This window comes from Salvelinus namaycush, chromosome 33 (assembly GCF_016432855.1).
Source record: "Salvelinus namaycush isolate Seneca chromosome 33, SaNama_1.0, whole genome shotgun sequence".
NCBI classification, from domain to species: domain Eukaryota; kingdom Metazoa; phylum Chordata; class Actinopteri; order Salmoniformes; family Salmonidae; genus Salvelinus; species Salvelinus namaycush.
Genome location: NC_052339.1, coordinates 2,439,800 through 2,457,733, shown reverse-complemented (window position 1 = coordinate 2,457,733; position 17,934 = coordinate 2,439,800). Strand labels below are relative to the sequence as shown.

General features: G+C 44.0%; 1 protein-coding gene across 1 annotated transcript in view; it reads left to right on the top strand.

Moving 5' to 3' along the window:
• The window catches only part of LOC120027630 (POU domain, class 6, transcription factor 2-like), a 124,059-nt gene that overhangs the window by 63,696 nt on the left and 42,429 nt on the right, over window positions 1-17,934 (top strand). Inside the window, exons 5-9 of the mRNA XM_038972632.1 lie at window positions 244-303; window positions 506-547; window positions 2,304-2,387; window positions 6,205-6,327; window positions 12,343-12,477. Of these exons, the coding sequence (XP_038828560.1) occupies window positions 244-303; window positions 506-547; window positions 2,304-2,387; window positions 6,205-6,327; window positions 12,343-12,477 (444 nt within the window). The remainder of the gene's footprint in view (window positions 1-243; window positions 304-505; window positions 548-2,303; window positions 2,388-6,204; window positions 6,328-12,342; window positions 12,478-17,934) is intronic.

Here is a 17,934-nt window from a genome sequence, read left to right as displayed (position 1 = left end):
CCTGAACCTTATCTGCTGTTTCTTGTGTGAGCGACGTCTTCCAGAGGCTCATGAACAGTATCATGTATTCGCCAGTCCTATAGTACCTCTTGTATTGGTCTGTGCTGTCCTGTCACATGCTGTGTGTGTGTGTGTATGTGTTCACTTATAGCCCTTAACCTTGGCACAGTGTCTAGCGGTGTCTAGTTCTGTGGTTTCAAGGCTTACAGTATGTCCTGTCTCCATCCTCCATCCCTCTGTCAGCTTCCTGCCGTCTGCCTGGCCTCCCCCCTGCAGTCCTCAGCTTTCCTCTCCTCCGTCCCTGTCAGAGCTCCACACTGGGCCTGTCCACTCTATTCCATCCCTCCATCCCACAGACTCGCTGGGGTAATTACTGCCCAGAGCCCTGCTCTCTCTCTCTATAACCCTCCCTCCCTCCCTCCTGTTCCAGCGCTCCACAATTTACCACCAAAACGTCTGCAGACATCTCTTTCTCTTCCTCTCTCTCCTTCCTTCCCTTCCCCAGTGCACCCCGACATCACAGGACCGCGGGGCATCAGACCCACAAGTGCTGCAATTACCTGAGCCCTTTCTCTCTCCCCTATCCTTTTCTCGCTCTTTCTTCCTCCTCCTCTCTTCTCTCCCCTCCTCGCCTGACTCCACTTCGGCTCCCTCAGTAGTCCCTGGCAATCAAGCTTCATTAGAGCCCTCTCGTGAAAACCCATCGTCACCAAGGTCAGGCCCTGCCCACCACAACAGGCTTTCAGGGGCCTGGCTGTCTGCACTCTCTCCATCTCTTGCACTCCCTCCCTCCCTCCTTCCCCTCGGTCGGTCTCCAGCCCATCTCAACTGCTTTTGTCTCCAGCTGACGCCCCTTCAAAACACCCGTGTCACTGTCTTCCCGCTGCAGTGCACTTTTGCCTATGTCAACCACTGTTAGAATCAGCACCCTTCAATGTGTTTCATTCCTCTTTTTTTGTGTTTTAAATGGCTCTTGCATATCGATTAATTGATTCTCCAGATCAGGTACACGCCTGCTTAATTTACTCATGCATCCCCGGATAAATCCACAGTGTATTAAATGTAAATTAAGATGACATGCCCCTAGCATGCTAAATGTACCCATGCCCAATAGCTCTTAGTGTGATAGTATCATATCTAACAGGACTCATGTAAAGTCTATGAAATTGTCCTTTACCGCTCAGAAATTTCGTGAGAAAATCGAATGTTCTTTGGTGAACAAAAATACAGTGTTAGAGGTGAATTAAAAGATGTCATAGGCCTAATACAAACACCACGGATATATGGTCATATCGCAGTAACTACTACTGAATTAAAATGCAGCATATTTTTCCCATAAAGCACTGGATTCAATTAATTTGTTATTAACGTGTTCTTTAAAAATAAAAGTGTGTAAATGAGCAGCTGGGGGTAGATGTCTTATGTGTTGTGCCGTCACTGCTGTCTGGTGCTAGCAGTAGGGCCTTGTCGGTAGTCAGGCTCCTCGGCAGCTCAAGTTGGGAGGAGGTGGAGGGAGGGAGGGAGTCTCATTAATGCACAGGAGAGCTAGCTCTTAAGAAGGCAGAAAATTGCCTTACATAACGACCTCAGCACCACCACCACAGTTTAGAAATACAAATGTGCACTGTTGACTGAAGCAGAAAATAAGACTGTTGTCCATCAATAGACAGCGGCACATTTCTCATATGAATATTTATACAGCAGCATAGGTGGAGGGAGATGAGGGAAACAGCATGACAGCCTTACTGCTTTTATTTACTTCAAATTAGAAGGATTAGGCCCGAAGGAAATCTTTAGACTCAGGGCCAAATACATTTGAAGAAGTAAAAAAAAAAAAAGCATATTCATATTTACTATATTTTCTGAAAGAATAATACGTTTTTCACTCTAGCCCGTGGACAATTCCTGCACATTTTTTTTTATTAGAGATGTAACAAGCAGGTGTCCTTTATCAACTGCACTCTGTTGCTGTGTGGCTCTGCAGAGGCATACTCACCTATTTACTACTTCCCGTCTGTGTTTTGGCGCTTGTTCCTCTTCCCCAGCCTTTCTCTCCCACTGGGCAGGCAGAGAGCTGGGGAGAAGAGAGGAGGTAACCAACTCAGCCTAGTAGTGAGACTTGGTTCCCCAATCCACCTACACTCACACTGGGGGCGACAAGCATTAGATGCCCACAGGGGAGCCTTGGGGTTGGGAAGCCAAGCCAAGGCTCACTTAACAGTGGATACGGAATAGGGTTTCTTAAATTATGAGGCTAGGCCGTGACATTGAGTTCCCCCCTCCTCTTCCTCCTCCTCCTCCAGTGGGCTCCCAGACACAAGCTGCTGTCTAAGTGCTCCACTCCACTGAGGAGGCCAGTCCCCCTGCGGGGCACGATTCTCCTGCCTGTAATTTCTGATGCCCATTAGTGACCACAAGGAAAACAGCCGCTCTGCACAGCAGCACTGACCTGCACCGCAAAAAGCATCCTCTTTTAATGCAATGTTATTGCATTACTCTTATAGGCCAAGTCAAAAGTCCCCATTTCTGGTCAGTGCAAAATATGACCAGAAAGTGTGTTATTTGCATGTTATGTTAGGGTCACTCGATAGCTACACTCTAAATGCTGATACACCATTGGAATTAAGGAAATGGAAGTATAGGCACCATCTTCTATTCATCCAGGTGGGGGATCTTCGGCCTCATTTGATTAGCGGAGTGAAACTAACGTTGATGCTTCTGTGAATGGACCACAATACAAAACCAATAGATTTAGATAACGTTAGCAGCTTCTCAAAGAGCACGGCCTCGGGAGTTAAACAAGCAGATTATCAATACACAAAGTCTGTAAATGTCATCAATTCATCTCACCACTTAATGCTGATATAGCGTGTGTGTGCGTGCGTGTATGTGTGTGCACGTGTGCGTATGTATGCCTGTGTGTGTGCGCTTGCACGTGTGTTTGCGTGCGCAAATGTGTGTGTGTGTGAGCGGTGGGGTTTATCGATCACGGGGGACTACGTCTCGGCCACAGAGCCCCTCTCTTGTGATTCATCTCTGGAGTCAATGACACATGACAGGCCTCCCTCTCGACCTCCCTCATTTCTCTTCATTATAAGCCGTATTTTGGGACACCACAGTAAAGAGTAATCATTTACCTTTATTGTGTTTATAAGGCCGGAGCACGGATGACCCTTTCTATATTGAATTGAGGACATGGAAAGATCACCGGTCATTGATTAGGAGGAAATTCAAGTAATTCAAATGCTATATTTATATGTCAAACAACAACAACTTGAAAAGAGACGGCTTTTCCCCTCAGGTCATGAAAAATGGTCAATATATTTTGTTTCGGTGATTGTTGTTCCTTAACCTTTTTAACAGAAATTGTTAGTTTCCTGGACACAGGTTAAACCTGGTCCTAGACCGAAAAGCACTTCCTATGAATAATCTCTATTGAGCCTGCTTTTTAGTCTAGGACTATGCTTAATCTGTCTGAGAAACCAGCCCCTAATTCTATACCATGTGATACTCTAATGTTGTTATTCTGTGCATTTTTCACCTGATGTTTCATTTTTCACTTACTACTGTAGTAAACTGAGAAGTAGCACAGGCCAGGAATACAATGCATCCACTTCACACTCTCAGCCAGAGTAATACTCTCTCTGCTATTTTACATCTGCAGCAGGAGAGGGAAAAGTTGCTTGAAAAAAGGGCATGTTTCTCAACTTTACAACTGTATGCAAACTGGACCAAATGTGTCACTTCATAAAATCGCAATGGTCAGCTCTTTTCCACGAACGGTACTTCATCATATAGACAGTTACCGTAAATTTAACACATCCGAAAAAAGCCAAATATTATGGATTATTAAACAGAGAGAAATGAGAATAAAAGGGATTTTATAAAGGTACCTTTTTTAGCCACACTGTCGGTGGCCCCTCTGACCAGAGGAAATGTACTGTTCTGCTGATGGATGACTATAGAACCCATCGTGAACTCTCAAGCCCCACAATTATCAACGAATGAGCGAGAACAGATTTCATGTAACGATTCAAGCCGCTGTTAATTTCACGAGGCTAATGAGCGAGAGGATTGACGGCCACTGTCCTGCACTCGATCATCCCTTTATAGTTAGCCCGAACGTTTTCAGGACTCTGCTCTTCCTTCATTAGCATTTAGCCTCATTAAATTCATTAAATATAGCCATTCTCCCACCACTAAGGATGTCTATTTCCTGGAGTTAATGCATTTTATTTGATCAGCTCCCACACCCCTCTGTTAACTAACTGTCAGACTGCTAGGCTATGATGACATCACCCTATTAGCACGCACCACTCCCACCCATCTCAGGCCCACTGCCATCAGAATGGTTTGAATGGTTACCGATGTGCTTGTGTTGTATCGTCATGGCATTTACTGTCCCTGATGTTCTTTTTGCCTTTCCACCTTCCTTCTCATCCCTCATCGTCAATGTTCGATGTCCTTTCGAATGTTAATTTGGGACAATGGCCAATAAGGAGAGTGGCAACAGAGGTCCATCAGTGACCCAGACTACGCTCTGAGGACCCAGAGTGGAGGAGCAGTGTGTGAGGCTGCCCCCCAGCTATTTCAGTCAACCCTGGGACTAGAGGTGTTTGGGAGGTGTTTGGGAGGGCCTAATGGCCTTTTGATGTACATGAGCCCAGTCGCAGATGTGATGGCAAGGAGGACCCAGGAAGGGAGCTGTTTGGGGAAGCTAGGACGAGCAGAGGACTGGCAAGGCACTGACAGACAGAGAGTGTGTTTTCTCATGTCACAGCTGATTACATTCACTCAGGAGGGGGAAAAGAAGAGAGGGATGGAGGGATGTGAGAGGTGGGGCCCGAGAAAACGGGAGCGAGGGAGGGGAAATGTACACTGTGTGTTTTTCCTCCTGCAAAAACGCTATTTATTGTACATTTTCCCTGTTTGGTTAACTTTTGCCACACTTTTGGCTGAGTGATAACGAGCATGACAGCAGGACTTAAGATGGATGGGCCGCTTTATCAGATGGGCTTCTTGCATCTGGCTACATTCAAGAGCATTACTTTGCCAGGCTTCCTTTTACTGCTATCATCCTCATTTCCACGTAAGGACCCTCTCAGGCAAGCTGAAGTACATTCTATTCCATACTGGTCAGATTTGTATTTATTTATTGTATTTCACCTTTATTTAACCAGGTGGGCTAGTTGAGAACACGTTCTCATTTGCAACTGCGACCTGGCCAAGATAAAGCAAAGCAGTGTGACACAGACAACAACACAGAGTTAGACATGGAGTAAACAATAAACAAGCCAATGACACAGTAGAAAAAAGAAAGTCTATATACAGTGTGTGCAAAAGGCATGAGGAGGTAGGCAATAAATAGGCCATAGGAGCGAATAATTACGATTTAGCAGATTAACACTGGAGTGATAAATGAGCAGATGATGATGTGCAAGTAGAGATACTGGTGTGTAAAAGAGCAGAAAAGTAAATAAAATAAAAACAGTATGGGGATGAGGTAGGTAGATTGGGTGGGCTATTTACAGATGGACTATGTACAGCTGCAGCGATCGGTTAGCTGCTCAGATAGTTGATGTTTAAAGTTGGTGAGGGAAATAAAAGTCTCCAACTTCAGCGATTTTTGCAATTCGTTCGAGTCACTGGCAGCAGAGAACTGTAAGGTATACTGTGCCCTTATGTACAGAATCATTTGTCCATTACACATACTGTGTATGTAGGTCTACTAGAGGAAGTATTCTCATCCTACAGTAATTGTCTACTCTTAGCTAAATGCTCTCTGATAAGCGCCTTCTAAGGAGCTGAGAGAATTATTATGGATGTTGTTCAAAGCTCATTGTTAATGATAGAACACTATGTTTTCCTTTCCCAGTACATATGGCTGCAAAACAAACAAAATGATGATTTGTTAAATTATTGTGACTTTTGGGGGCGGTAAATATCATAAAGGTTTGAGCGCTGCATGCATCAAGCATATCAAAACTCCCATGAGATGCTTCCTTTTTTGTTGTCTGACCTGGGTTGATACCCATTACCTCTGCTCTTCTCTGTTCCATTGTGTCTGCCGGAAAAGCGGTTCACTTTCAAACAGGCACATAAGAAGAGCCAGCCCAGAATAAACTCCAGTTAGTTTGAGTCACACACATTTACGTTTCCAGGGGTCTGTTCACGCTCACAGAGACCATTTTTATCCTATTCCAGAGATTGCATGGGTTACTGCACCAGGTGACCCTCATGGACAACGGGTTACTGCACCAGGCGACCCTCATGGACAACGGGTTACTGCACCAGGTGACCCTCATGGTCAACGGGTTACTGCACCAGGTGACCCTCATGGTCAACAGTGACTGTAACAGAGTTGACATTTACTGTCATAATTTTACCCATGGTGGAAAATATGTATTTTTAACAATTTGGCTACTTTATCAAAGAATTATATCTACATTGAATCAAGGACCTTCTTTTTGTACCTACTGACCCCATGTACTATACAGTATGTATTCAGTTAGGGTGATGAATAAGGCTTATGGGGAGTGATGGATAGTAGATGTGACTAGAAACATCTGTGGCTTGTGGTCCTGTGATGATCACATACTGTTGTTTCAATATAATAATATAATATTAAAATATTTGTCCTACAGTGCACCTGCCTTTATATCACACAGCACCAGAAGATTCAATACTCACTGGTGACTCCACAATATGTATTTATCCAACTATTTGATGTCATTATCAGATTTCTGGGGCTCCTGTTTGTGGGTTATTGGCACGATTCGGCCCTAGCGAACGGCTAGTGAGATCCATACCACTAAGACTCCATAACCACCCTATTGATGGGAGAATAAAAAGGCTGGAACACAATGGTTTATATGGCGGCCTTGTAAATAGGAAGATCACTGTTTATCTCCTGCAACACATGCAATCAACACAAATGCTGGGCCACGTCTGTCATTTTCTGCCTCCTGTAGCGCTGTTGAGAGGAGGCACTGTGGCGGAAAATCACCTGTTTAGATGTCCAACACTGCTATCCCCCGTTCTTGTACCTAGTTCTCCCTCACACTGCTATCCATATTACCCAATTCAAGACCCTAGGCTAGAGCCCAGTCGATTATCTCTTTTTACCTGGATTTACCGGAATAATAGCCTCCGAATAGCAGAGGAATAGCAAACACAATGATACGACCACCAACATATTCAGTTGGGCACGTATAGCTACACAAGGAAATAGCATTAAAGTATCAACACACGCACACACTGGTACCATTATCTGTTCACTGATCCAGACCTCTCCAACTCCACACGAGGCCTGGCTCTGCTCTGCTTTGCTAGCTGTAGCGTAGACGCCCTTCTCTACATCCTCCTCCTCTCCACTGTGCCTCTATCAGGCAAGCACATCACCCCGTGGTATTACCAAATGCACATCATTAACCCGGTTAAATAAGGAAATCCCCTTTATCAGACGAGCGCATCGCTTGACATAACCAAATCACCTAAGTGCATGATGTTTAAAACGATCATGACCAAATCCCTCTCTGCCTCACCTGGACTCCACCATTGTATCACCTCTCACTCACACAAATCCTCTCCCCCTCAGCAGAGAGCAGAGAGAGAGCGGCTCCACTCAGAAATGAAGGGAGGATTATCTGTTAATGCAATCCCTTACTGACCGATATCACCAGCCGACCCTTCCTGCCACTTTCGCACCGATACATGTATTTATTTGAAGATTTGGCCCGGATAAGACCCTCTGAAATCCAGCACCGTGGTCATAAAGCAGGATGAGGGTGTCTGGCTGGCTCTCTCCACCCCCCCACCAGGACAGATATAGAGGCAAACCTGGCTCCTCGTCACACTCATCCTTTATTTCTGTCTAAAATGTCATTATGTGAACATATTGCATCAAGGGGAGAGAAATGTATATCTCAATGTCACTATTACAATAATAGCAGGCTAAACCCTTATTGTCATAGTGACACTACAAGCTTTGTCATAGAGAAGAGTTTAAACAGTCTGTCCACACACTACCATTTTGTCTAGATACCAATCACACTCCAAATACTTTTTTGGCACGAAGGAATCTTGCCATTCCATGGGTTAGCCAGATTTTATTTTGTTGTTTCTCTTTCTCCTGATCCCATGAGATGTCAAAATAAACAAACTATTGCTATCTCTACTGACATCAACTTCAATATGATCTAAAATGAATAAGATAAGTTTAGAAGGTTAGAAGTCAGTGTATCATGGCAAAAATGTCTATTTAAAATGACACGAGTCCTTTAGGGCATCCGTTTCACAGGAGAGTGACATGTTTTCGAAACGATTACTGTATGCCAAGTAATGAAATACATGCTTCCTCTTCTGTTCTGTTGCGCTGGCCTTTACAATAATACCACCCTGACTAGAGCAAATTGATTGTAAGTTACAAGACTCCCCTTGTGGAAAAAAACACATGATTTCACATGCAGAAACTCACATGATTTTACATGTAAAATGTCCACGTTTTGCACATGTAAAATGTTATTTCACATGAAATTTGACATGTGAAATCATGTGAAACCGTGTGGTTTTGGAACAGTTCACATATGATGATACTTCACATGTGGATATTTTTTACATTAAATTTCACAGGTGATGCCCTGCAAACAAAAACTCAGTGTTTTCAACGTACATATTTAAAATACATGATTACAAGTGTGCATGTTTATTTATACAGTAGTTATTACTCAACATGTCCTCGCTTGAGATTTGAACACGTCATTCCAAACTTCCTGCTACACCACCACGTCTGTGTCAATAACTGATTTCACCTGTATTACTGCACTTTGGAAAAACTATTTTATTTATCATAGGAATTCAGTAGTATTATTAAAACGGAATAATATGACCCACCAACATTGGACATTAAATAAGTCAAAGAAATCAATGACAGAATAATCAGATGAATTGATAACTAAAAGCGCAATGCAGACGGCACTCTTTTGCTAAGTGCAGCGATGTATTATTTGTTATGAATCTTTAGGGGACTTCTGAGAACGATGAAGACTTTGTGGCGCAGCAGAAATATCAGCAGACCCCAAATTCAGAGGTTGTGAGTTCAAATCCCAGTTGGGGGTCATCTTGAAAAGTCAGCACTAAATGATCATGTCAAATGTAATTATATTGATTAAAGATGTTTACACTATTTTAGCTGAACAGCGTACCACCTACCTTAAAACCCCATAGAATTTCTTTACTTCCCTTCCCCAAAAAATGTAAATAGCCATTTTCACATGTTGAGCTGTCAAAAGAGACACATGAGGTCAGTTGTTCACATGTATTACATTTAGAGTTCACATGTTAGCACCATCTTTTCTCATGTGAGGAGAATAACATGTTTTCATGTTGATGAAATTTGCAGATTCGCGTGTGAAAAATGTTTACATGTGAAAATAGAATTAGCATTTTAGTTTCATGGTATCACTTGTTGACATTTTACATCCCCATGTTGTCACATTTATTTCACATGAGATAATGCTTCCAACGTGTGCTCAGTGTTTTCACATATGTAGTTTCATGTTATCACGTGTTGCTTTTAAATGTTGCCACATGTTAACACATTAACTTCAGTGCAACAACGTGATCACGTGAAATGTGTGATTTTTTTCATAAGGTACTCTTGGAACAAGAGCATGGAAAAACAAATACAATTGTCAAAAGTTTACAACCCTCCTGAGATATATGGAAATTGTGTGCATATGTTTAATCATTTTGAGATAATGATATATGTCAATTAGCCAATGACGAGTAAAAGCTTGAATGCGACTCTCAAATGCACTTCACCTCTGTGAAGGATGAGTAACTAAAGTGAACAGACATTTCTTCTTAACGTTTAAGACTGAAGTTGGTCAGAAAGACGAACGCGGGTTGGGCATTTAAAGAAAATCCTGCGATTTTCGGAAGAAAAAAAAAACGGGATGACTTTCAGACTAGGGGACCCAATATCAATCATGGCCAGTTTGAGGCCACCAACATGAAATATGATTTCATAAGAAAAATGCAGTGTCATTCTTAATGTGCTTAACCTTTACTGTCAATGAAAAAGTATTGATCGTTCCGTGGCATTTTTTCATCATTTGATTTCAGAAGGCGTAATAATATAGTGGTGGGGGTACCATAAAAGATGAATGGCAACTGAGTGGTCTCAGCTTAACAAAGCTCAGGTCCCCACAGAATGATTTAGCCGCTGGGCCGAAGCACCATATCTGCTTTAGTTTTCAAGATAATCGATCCTTGGCGAGGTGGAGCGTTTTTTTTCTTCATATAAGCTACATTTATTTTTTCTAAACACATTTCCGTTTGTTGGCAATCTCTATTCTCGATTTTATTTTTTAAATAATTATTTTTAAGTTCGCTAGCTCGTCAAGCAAATGCTGCCAAGTACTATAACAGTAAACCAATCAAAACCTGGGTACCATCTCTGCTAATTGTGTCTGCCAATCATGTTCTCTGTTACAAAAGAAGTAAACACAGCTGATGCCAGCTCGAGGTGGAAGGAGAGAGGGGGAGCCCGGGAGTCGGAAATGGCGGCGAGTAGTGTGGAAAGGGAGGAAATTGAGAAAAAGTTGGTAAAGCAACAGCTGTGCTGGAATGCGAACAATATGGGTGTCAGTTCTGGGTGGGAGGATGAGGGTCAAGGACTGGAATGGTCGGTAGTGGAAAGTCATAGGAAGAAGAGAGATCATGATGCAGAAAGCAGTTGAGCGTTTAGTAAAGAAAGCATAAAGAGGGCAAAGGTAGGAAGCAAGAGTAATGATGTGTTTGAGTGGAAAGAGGTGATAGTGTTTGATGAGACCACAGGGCCTCACTTACACCCTATCCGACTAACTAACTAATGCCATAGAGAAAGAGGTTGGTGAAGTGAAATTAGCTCAGTTCATTGGAAATGGTAGATTGTTCATATTTTGTGGTAGCCAGGCTCAGCATGATAAGATTCTGAAAATGAAAAAGCTTAATGGGAAGAAGATTAAAAGCCATGTCCCTGGTGCTTATGTTATTTTCCACAGTGTATTGATCCCTGTGTTTCCTGTCTCTCTGTGCCAGTTCTTCTTGTATGTTTCCAAGTCAACCAGCGTTTTTCCCGTTCTCCTGCTTTTTGCATTCTCCTTTTTCTAGTCCTCCCGGTTTTGACCCTTGCCTGTTTCTGGACTTTGTACACGCCTGCCTGACCATTCTGCCTGCCTTGACCACGAGCCTGTCTGCCACTCTGTACCTCCTGGACTCTGATCTGGTTTTGACCTTTTTGCCTGTCCACGACCATTCTCTTGCCTACCCCTTTGGATTAATAAACATTGTAAGACTCCAACCATCTGCCTCCTGTGTCTGCATCTGGGTCTCGCCTTGTGCCTTGATACAGAAGTATATGAAAGATATTGCACATCCACTATTCATTGAAGTTAAATCTATCCATATTGTTTTTACATGGTTATCCTTTTGCCTATGCATTTTCTGTGCTATTAGGATTTTCAGTTGTTTCACCAGGCCTCAATTGTCTGAACATTAGCCCTTCATAACATTATTGCCCACCAGCACAAGCCAGTCGCAGCTTAAGAAGTGTTTCTATTATTTCTCTATTCTGTTGAGTAATTGGACAGTCTCCTCTGTCGGCCTGCTCTTCGATCTACTTGCACAACCTAATAAGGCTCTGCTCTGCTGCACTACAACCAAATCAGCAGTGCATTTTCAGGCCTAACAAGTGGTTAGCTTGATTTATATGGGTAATCTCATGCTCCTACTTGGCTGGAGCTCCACAGGCTCTGCCCACACGGAGACCTCCTTTACAACTGCTTGGCCAGTCCACCGGTTCCAGATGAGTCCATTATAGCCGGGGTAAAGACGGTCATTTTTTAACCCTCGAGATGAGCGGTGGTTCAGAGTGGGAGGTGTTGAGGTGGTGGTGCATGGCCACCGTGGCTCCTTCTATTGTTAGAGCTAGATGGTCTGGGGCTGCCTGGCCCCTGTAGAGATGGTGCTGGACCCTGGGGGCCACAGGAAGCACTTAGACTGGTAAAATTGCCACTTATTCACCGGCCCACCCCAAGCTTTCATCTGGGCCCTGGAGCACACACCTCTAGGGCCTGGATGATGGACTATTGTACATATAGACATCACAGTACGACTGTCGTTAGGAACAAAGCATTGGCACTCTATTTTCTCAAGCTACTTCACTTTCTTCCTCCTGCACCCTCTCTCCCCATGTTTGTGTATGCTAACATTTCAAGAATACCAATCAACCGTATTGCTACTGATCAAATAGCATCATTTATTATATTTGACCTCTAATGGTGGATTGTGTACCTTCAGTTGAACCCTCTGGCCAGCCAGGCAGCGGTGGCTGCAGCTATGGGCTCCATCGCCGGGTCCCAGGTCTTTGGCAACGCCCTCTCCAACCTGCAAGCTGGAGTCACGGGGCAGCTGGTCACCAATGCACAAGGACAGGTGAGTGTCCACTCATGATACCACTTATAGCACAAAAAGTGATGCATGTCAGGTTTCAACTTTTCATAAGACATGGCTGGAATGAAAACCTAGCGGAAGATCACGTCCCACAATGGTGGTTACTGTTACAGTACATTTCCATACTGTTACAGTACATTTCCATACTGTTACAGTACATTTCCATACTGTTACAGTACATTTCCATACTGTTACAGTACATTTCCATACTGTTATAGTACATTTCCATACTGTTACAGTACATTTCCATACTGTTACAGTACATTTCCATACTGTTACAGTACATTTCCATACTGTTACAGTACATTTCCATACTGTTATAGTACATTTCCATACTGTTATAGTACATTTCCATACTGTTACAGTACATTTCCATACTGTTACAGCACATTTCCATACTGTTACAGTACATTTCCATACTGTTACAGCACATTTCCATACTGTTACAGTACATTTCCATACTGTTATAGTACATTTCCATACTGTTATAGTACATTTCCATACTGTTACAGTACATTTCCATACTGTTACAGTACATTTCCATACTGTTACAGTACATTTCCATACTGTTATAGTACATTTCCATACTGTTACAGTACATTTCCATACTGTTACAGTACATTTCCATACTGTTACAGTACATTTCCATACTGTTATAGTACATTTCCATACTGTTATAGTACATTTCCATACTGTTACAGTACATTTCCATACTGTTACAGTACATTTCCATACTGTTACAGTACATTTCCATGCTGTTCAGTGCTACAATAAACACTTTTCACTAACTAGATACATGCAAACAGAACTCCAAAGACTGGATGGTCTCAATATTCAGTTCTCTTATGTAGCAATGTTGTTTGGGGGTTTATTTGTTTATTTTTCAGCCCTGTGGCAGACATCCTGCCATATGTTAAGCTTTTTGGGAATAAACAAAGGCCTTCTTCCTCTTGTGCCGGTCACAGTAAAATGCTGACCTTGTCATATTTACAGGGTGGCTGCAGAATTGTTCCATCAGTAGCCAGTGGCTTGAACGATGACGCTTGTCAGAGTGGGGCCCTATCTAATGAATCATCTTATTGCAGGTGTGCACAGCACATATTCAAGGAAGATCGTATGGACAATGTGCCCTTTCACGCCAGCCAGTTATTTACCTTAACCCCGGTTTCATCCCTCTCTCTCTGCACTCCTTCCGCTATCCTGTTTATCACTAACTTAAAACCACTGCCTGACAAAAGCGTTAGACGTTGGCTCTCATAGTTTTATGATAAGATAGATCTTATTCCATGTTTGTTGTGTAGGAAGTCTGTAAGGCGTAAGAGTTGCCGTACAGGGGAGTTTTTCTCAATATGCTCATGACTAAGCAATGCACATATTGCAGGCTACTTATAATTGTGTAAAAATGTGTTTCTCAAGAGTGTATATGTTCTTCTTCTGATAAGCTGTAGACCACACTATCTACCTAGCTGTCTACATACCACCACAGTCCAATGCTGGCACTAAGACCGCACTCAATGAGCTGTATACCGCCATAAATAAACAGGAAAACGCTCATCCAGAGGTGGCGCTCCTAGTGGCTGGGGTCTTTAATGCAGGGAAACTTAAATCTTTAATTTATCAGCATGTTAAATGTGCAAACAGAGGGAAAAAACTCCAGACCACCTTTACTCCACACACAGAAATGTGTACAAAGCACTCCCTCGCCCTCCATTTGGCAAATCTGACCATAATTCTATGCTCCTGATTCCAGTTTACAAGCAAAAATTAAAGCAGGAAGCACCAGTGACTCGGTCAATAAAAAAGTGATGATGAAGCAGATGCTAAGCTACAGAACTGTTTTGCTAGCACAGACTGGAATATGTTCCCAGGATTCTTCGGATGGCATCGATGACGTCGTCCCCACAGTGACTGTACCTACATACCACAACCAGAAGCCGTGGATTACAGGCAACATCCGCACTGAGCTAAAGGGTAGAGCTGCCGCTTTCAAGGAGCGGGACTCTAACCCGGAAGCTTCTAAGAAATCCCGCTATGCCCTCCAACGAACCATCAAACAGGAAAAGCTTCAATACAGAACTAAGATCGAATCGTACTACACCGGCTCCGACGCCTGTCAGATGTGGCAGGCTTGCAAACTATTACAGACTACAAAGAGAAGCACAGCCAAGAGCTGCCCAGTGACACGAGCCTACCAGACGAGCTAAATTACTTCTACTGTATGCTTGCTTCGAGGCAAGTAACACTGAAACATGCATGAGAGCATCAGCTGTTCCGGACGACTGTGTGATCAAGCTCTCCGTAGCAGATGTGGGTAAGACCTTTAAACAGGTCAACATTCACAAGGCTGCAGGGCCAGATGGATTACCAGGACGTGTACTCCGAGCATGCGCTGACCAACTGGCAAGTGTCTTCACTGACATTTTCAACCTCTCCCTGTCTGTGTCTGTAATACCAACATGTTTGAAGCAGACCACCATAGTCCCTGTGCCCAAGAACACTAAGGTAACCTACCTAAATGACTGCCAACCCATAAAACTCACGTCTGTAGCCATGAAGTGCTTTGAAAGGCTGGTCATGGCTCACATCAACACCATTATCCCAGAAACCCTAGACCCACTCCATTTGAATACCGCATCAACAGATCCACAGATGATGCAATCTCTATTGCACTCCACACTGCCCTTTCCCACCTGGACAAAAGGAACACCTACGTGAGAATGCTATTCATAGACTACAGCTCAGCGTTCAACACCATCGTGCCCTCAAAGCTTATCACTAAGCTAAGAACCCTGGGACTAAAAACCTCCCTCTGCAACTGGATCCTGGACTTTCTGACGGGCTGCCCCCAGGTGGTAAGGGTAGGTAACAACACATCCGCCACGCTGATCCTCAACACGGGGGCCCCTCAGGGGTGCGTGCTCAGTCCCCTCCTGTTCTCCCTGTTCACTCATGACTGCATGGCCAGGCACGACTCCAACACCATCATTAAGTATGCCGATGACACAACAGTGGTAAGCCTGATCATCAACAACGACGAGACAGCCTATAGGGAGGTGGTCAGAGACCTGACCACGTGGTGCAAGGACAAAACTTCTCCCTCAATGTGATCAAGACCAAGGGGATGATTGTGGACTACAAGAAAAGGAGAACCGAGCACGCCCCCATTCTCATCGACGGGCCTGTAGTGGAGGAGGTTGAGAGCTTCAAGTTCCTTGGCGTTCACATCACCAAAAAACTAACATGGTCTAAACACACCAAGACAGTTGTGAAGAGGGCACGACACAACTTACTCCCCCTCAGGAGACTGAAAGATTCGGCATGGGTCCTCAGATCCTCAAAAGTTTTACCATTGAGAGCATCCTGACGGGTTGCATCACTGCCTGGTATGGCAACTGCTCGGCCTCCGACCGCAAGGCACTACAGAGGGTAATGCATACAGCCCATTACATCACTGTGCCAAGCTTCCTGCCATCCAGGACTTCTATACCAGGCGTTGTCAGAGGACAGCCCTAAAAAGACTCCAGCCACCCTAGTCATAGACTGTTCTCTCTGCTACCACACGGCAAGCAGTACCGGAGCGCCAAGTCTAGGTCCAAGAGGCTTCTAAACAGCTTCTACCCCCAAGCCATGAGACTCATTTAATCTGAACATCTAATCAAATGGCTACCCAGGCTATTTGCATTGCCCCCCCCCCCCCCCCCCCCCCCTTTACACTAATGCTACTCTCTGTTATTATCTATGCATAGTCACTTTAATAACTCTACCCACATGTATACTACCGTTCAAAATGTTGGGGTCACTTAGAAATGTCCTTGTTTTTGAAAGAAAAGCAAATTTTTTGTCCATTAAAATAACATCAAAATGATCAGAAATACAGTGTAGACATTGTTAATGTTATAAATGACTATTGTAGCTTGAAACGGCTGCTTTTTTATGGAATATCTACATAGGCAGAGGCCAATTATCAGAAACTATCACCCCTGTGTTCCAATGGCACGTTGTGTTAGCTTATCCAAGTTGATCATTTTAAAAGGCTAATTGATCATTAGAAAACCCTCCTGCAATTATGTTAGCACAGCTGAAAACTGTTGTGCTGATTAAGAAGCAATAAAACTGGCCTTCTTTAGACTAGTTTAATTTCTGGAGCATCATGTCACGCCCTGACCTTAGAGAGCCTTTTTTATGTCTCTATTTGGTTTGGTCAGGGTGTGATTTTGGTGGGCATTCTATGTTCTTTATTTCTATGATTTGTGTTTCTATGTTTTGGCCGGGTATGGTTCTCAATCAGGGACAGCTGTCTATCGTTGTCTCTGATTGGGAATCATACTTAGGCAGCATGTTTTGCCACCTTAGGTTGTGGGATGTTGTTTTTGTTAGCTCTGTGTAGCCTTCAAGACGTTACGTTTGTTGTTCTTTTGTTGTTTTGTTTGGTGTTTGTTTTTTAAAATAAAGAAGCATGAACACGTACCACGCTGCACCTTGGTCTCATCCTTCCGACGAGCGTTACAGAACATCCCACCACAAACGGACCAAGCAGCGTGGTAAGGAGGACTGGACATGGGAGGACATCCTGGACGGCAAAGGATCCTGGACGTGGGAGGAGATCCTGGCCGGAAGGGATCGCCTCCCATGGGACCAGATGGAAGCAGCTAGGAAGGCGGAGGCAGCTAGAAAGGGGGCCCAGCGTTACGGCGGTACACGGCTAGCACGGAAGCCCGAGAAGCCACTCCAAAACATTTTTTGGCTGAGTTAGGTTGGAGACCTGAGCCAACTCCTCGTGCTTACCGTGGGGAGAGTGTGACTAGTCAGGCCCCATGTTATGCGGCTCTGCGCAGTGTGTCTCCAGTGCGCACTCATAGCCCGATGCGCTATATTCCAGCTCCCCGCATCGGCCGGGCTAGAGTGGGCTAAATACCTGTTGTATTCAGCGCATGTGACAAATAAAATTTGATTTGATTTCTATGCGTTTGCCCACATGTAGTGTATTCTGTAAACAGCATGCGTGAGTGATGCTAAACACGGCTAATGAGAAAGTATGGGTTTCCCTGGTCTGCAAATGCGCAGAGCGCCGGGGACAGATCGCCATGGAGATGGATTTGATGGGATGCTCTGTGCTTTTGTAATGTCACAGCGACTGACACTGGCTGACATAATAAGGTCACGGAGACGGTCAAAGCCCTAGGCGACAGTCCTTTGCTCCCCCACCTTATTATTCAGAGCATCGTTCAGTCTGAGCACTCTGAAACCTGCACAACACTACTACTAACACAGGGTCCCCCCACCACACACGCACGCACACACAAGTGGATGCACACATACCCCTCTGATACTGGAAACATTACAGAGGTTAATGCATGCCTGCAACTTGACTGGAGGACCAACAAACAGCGCCTCAGAAGCTGAATGCCCACCATAAAAGCAGCCCTTGTGTCAGTCTGT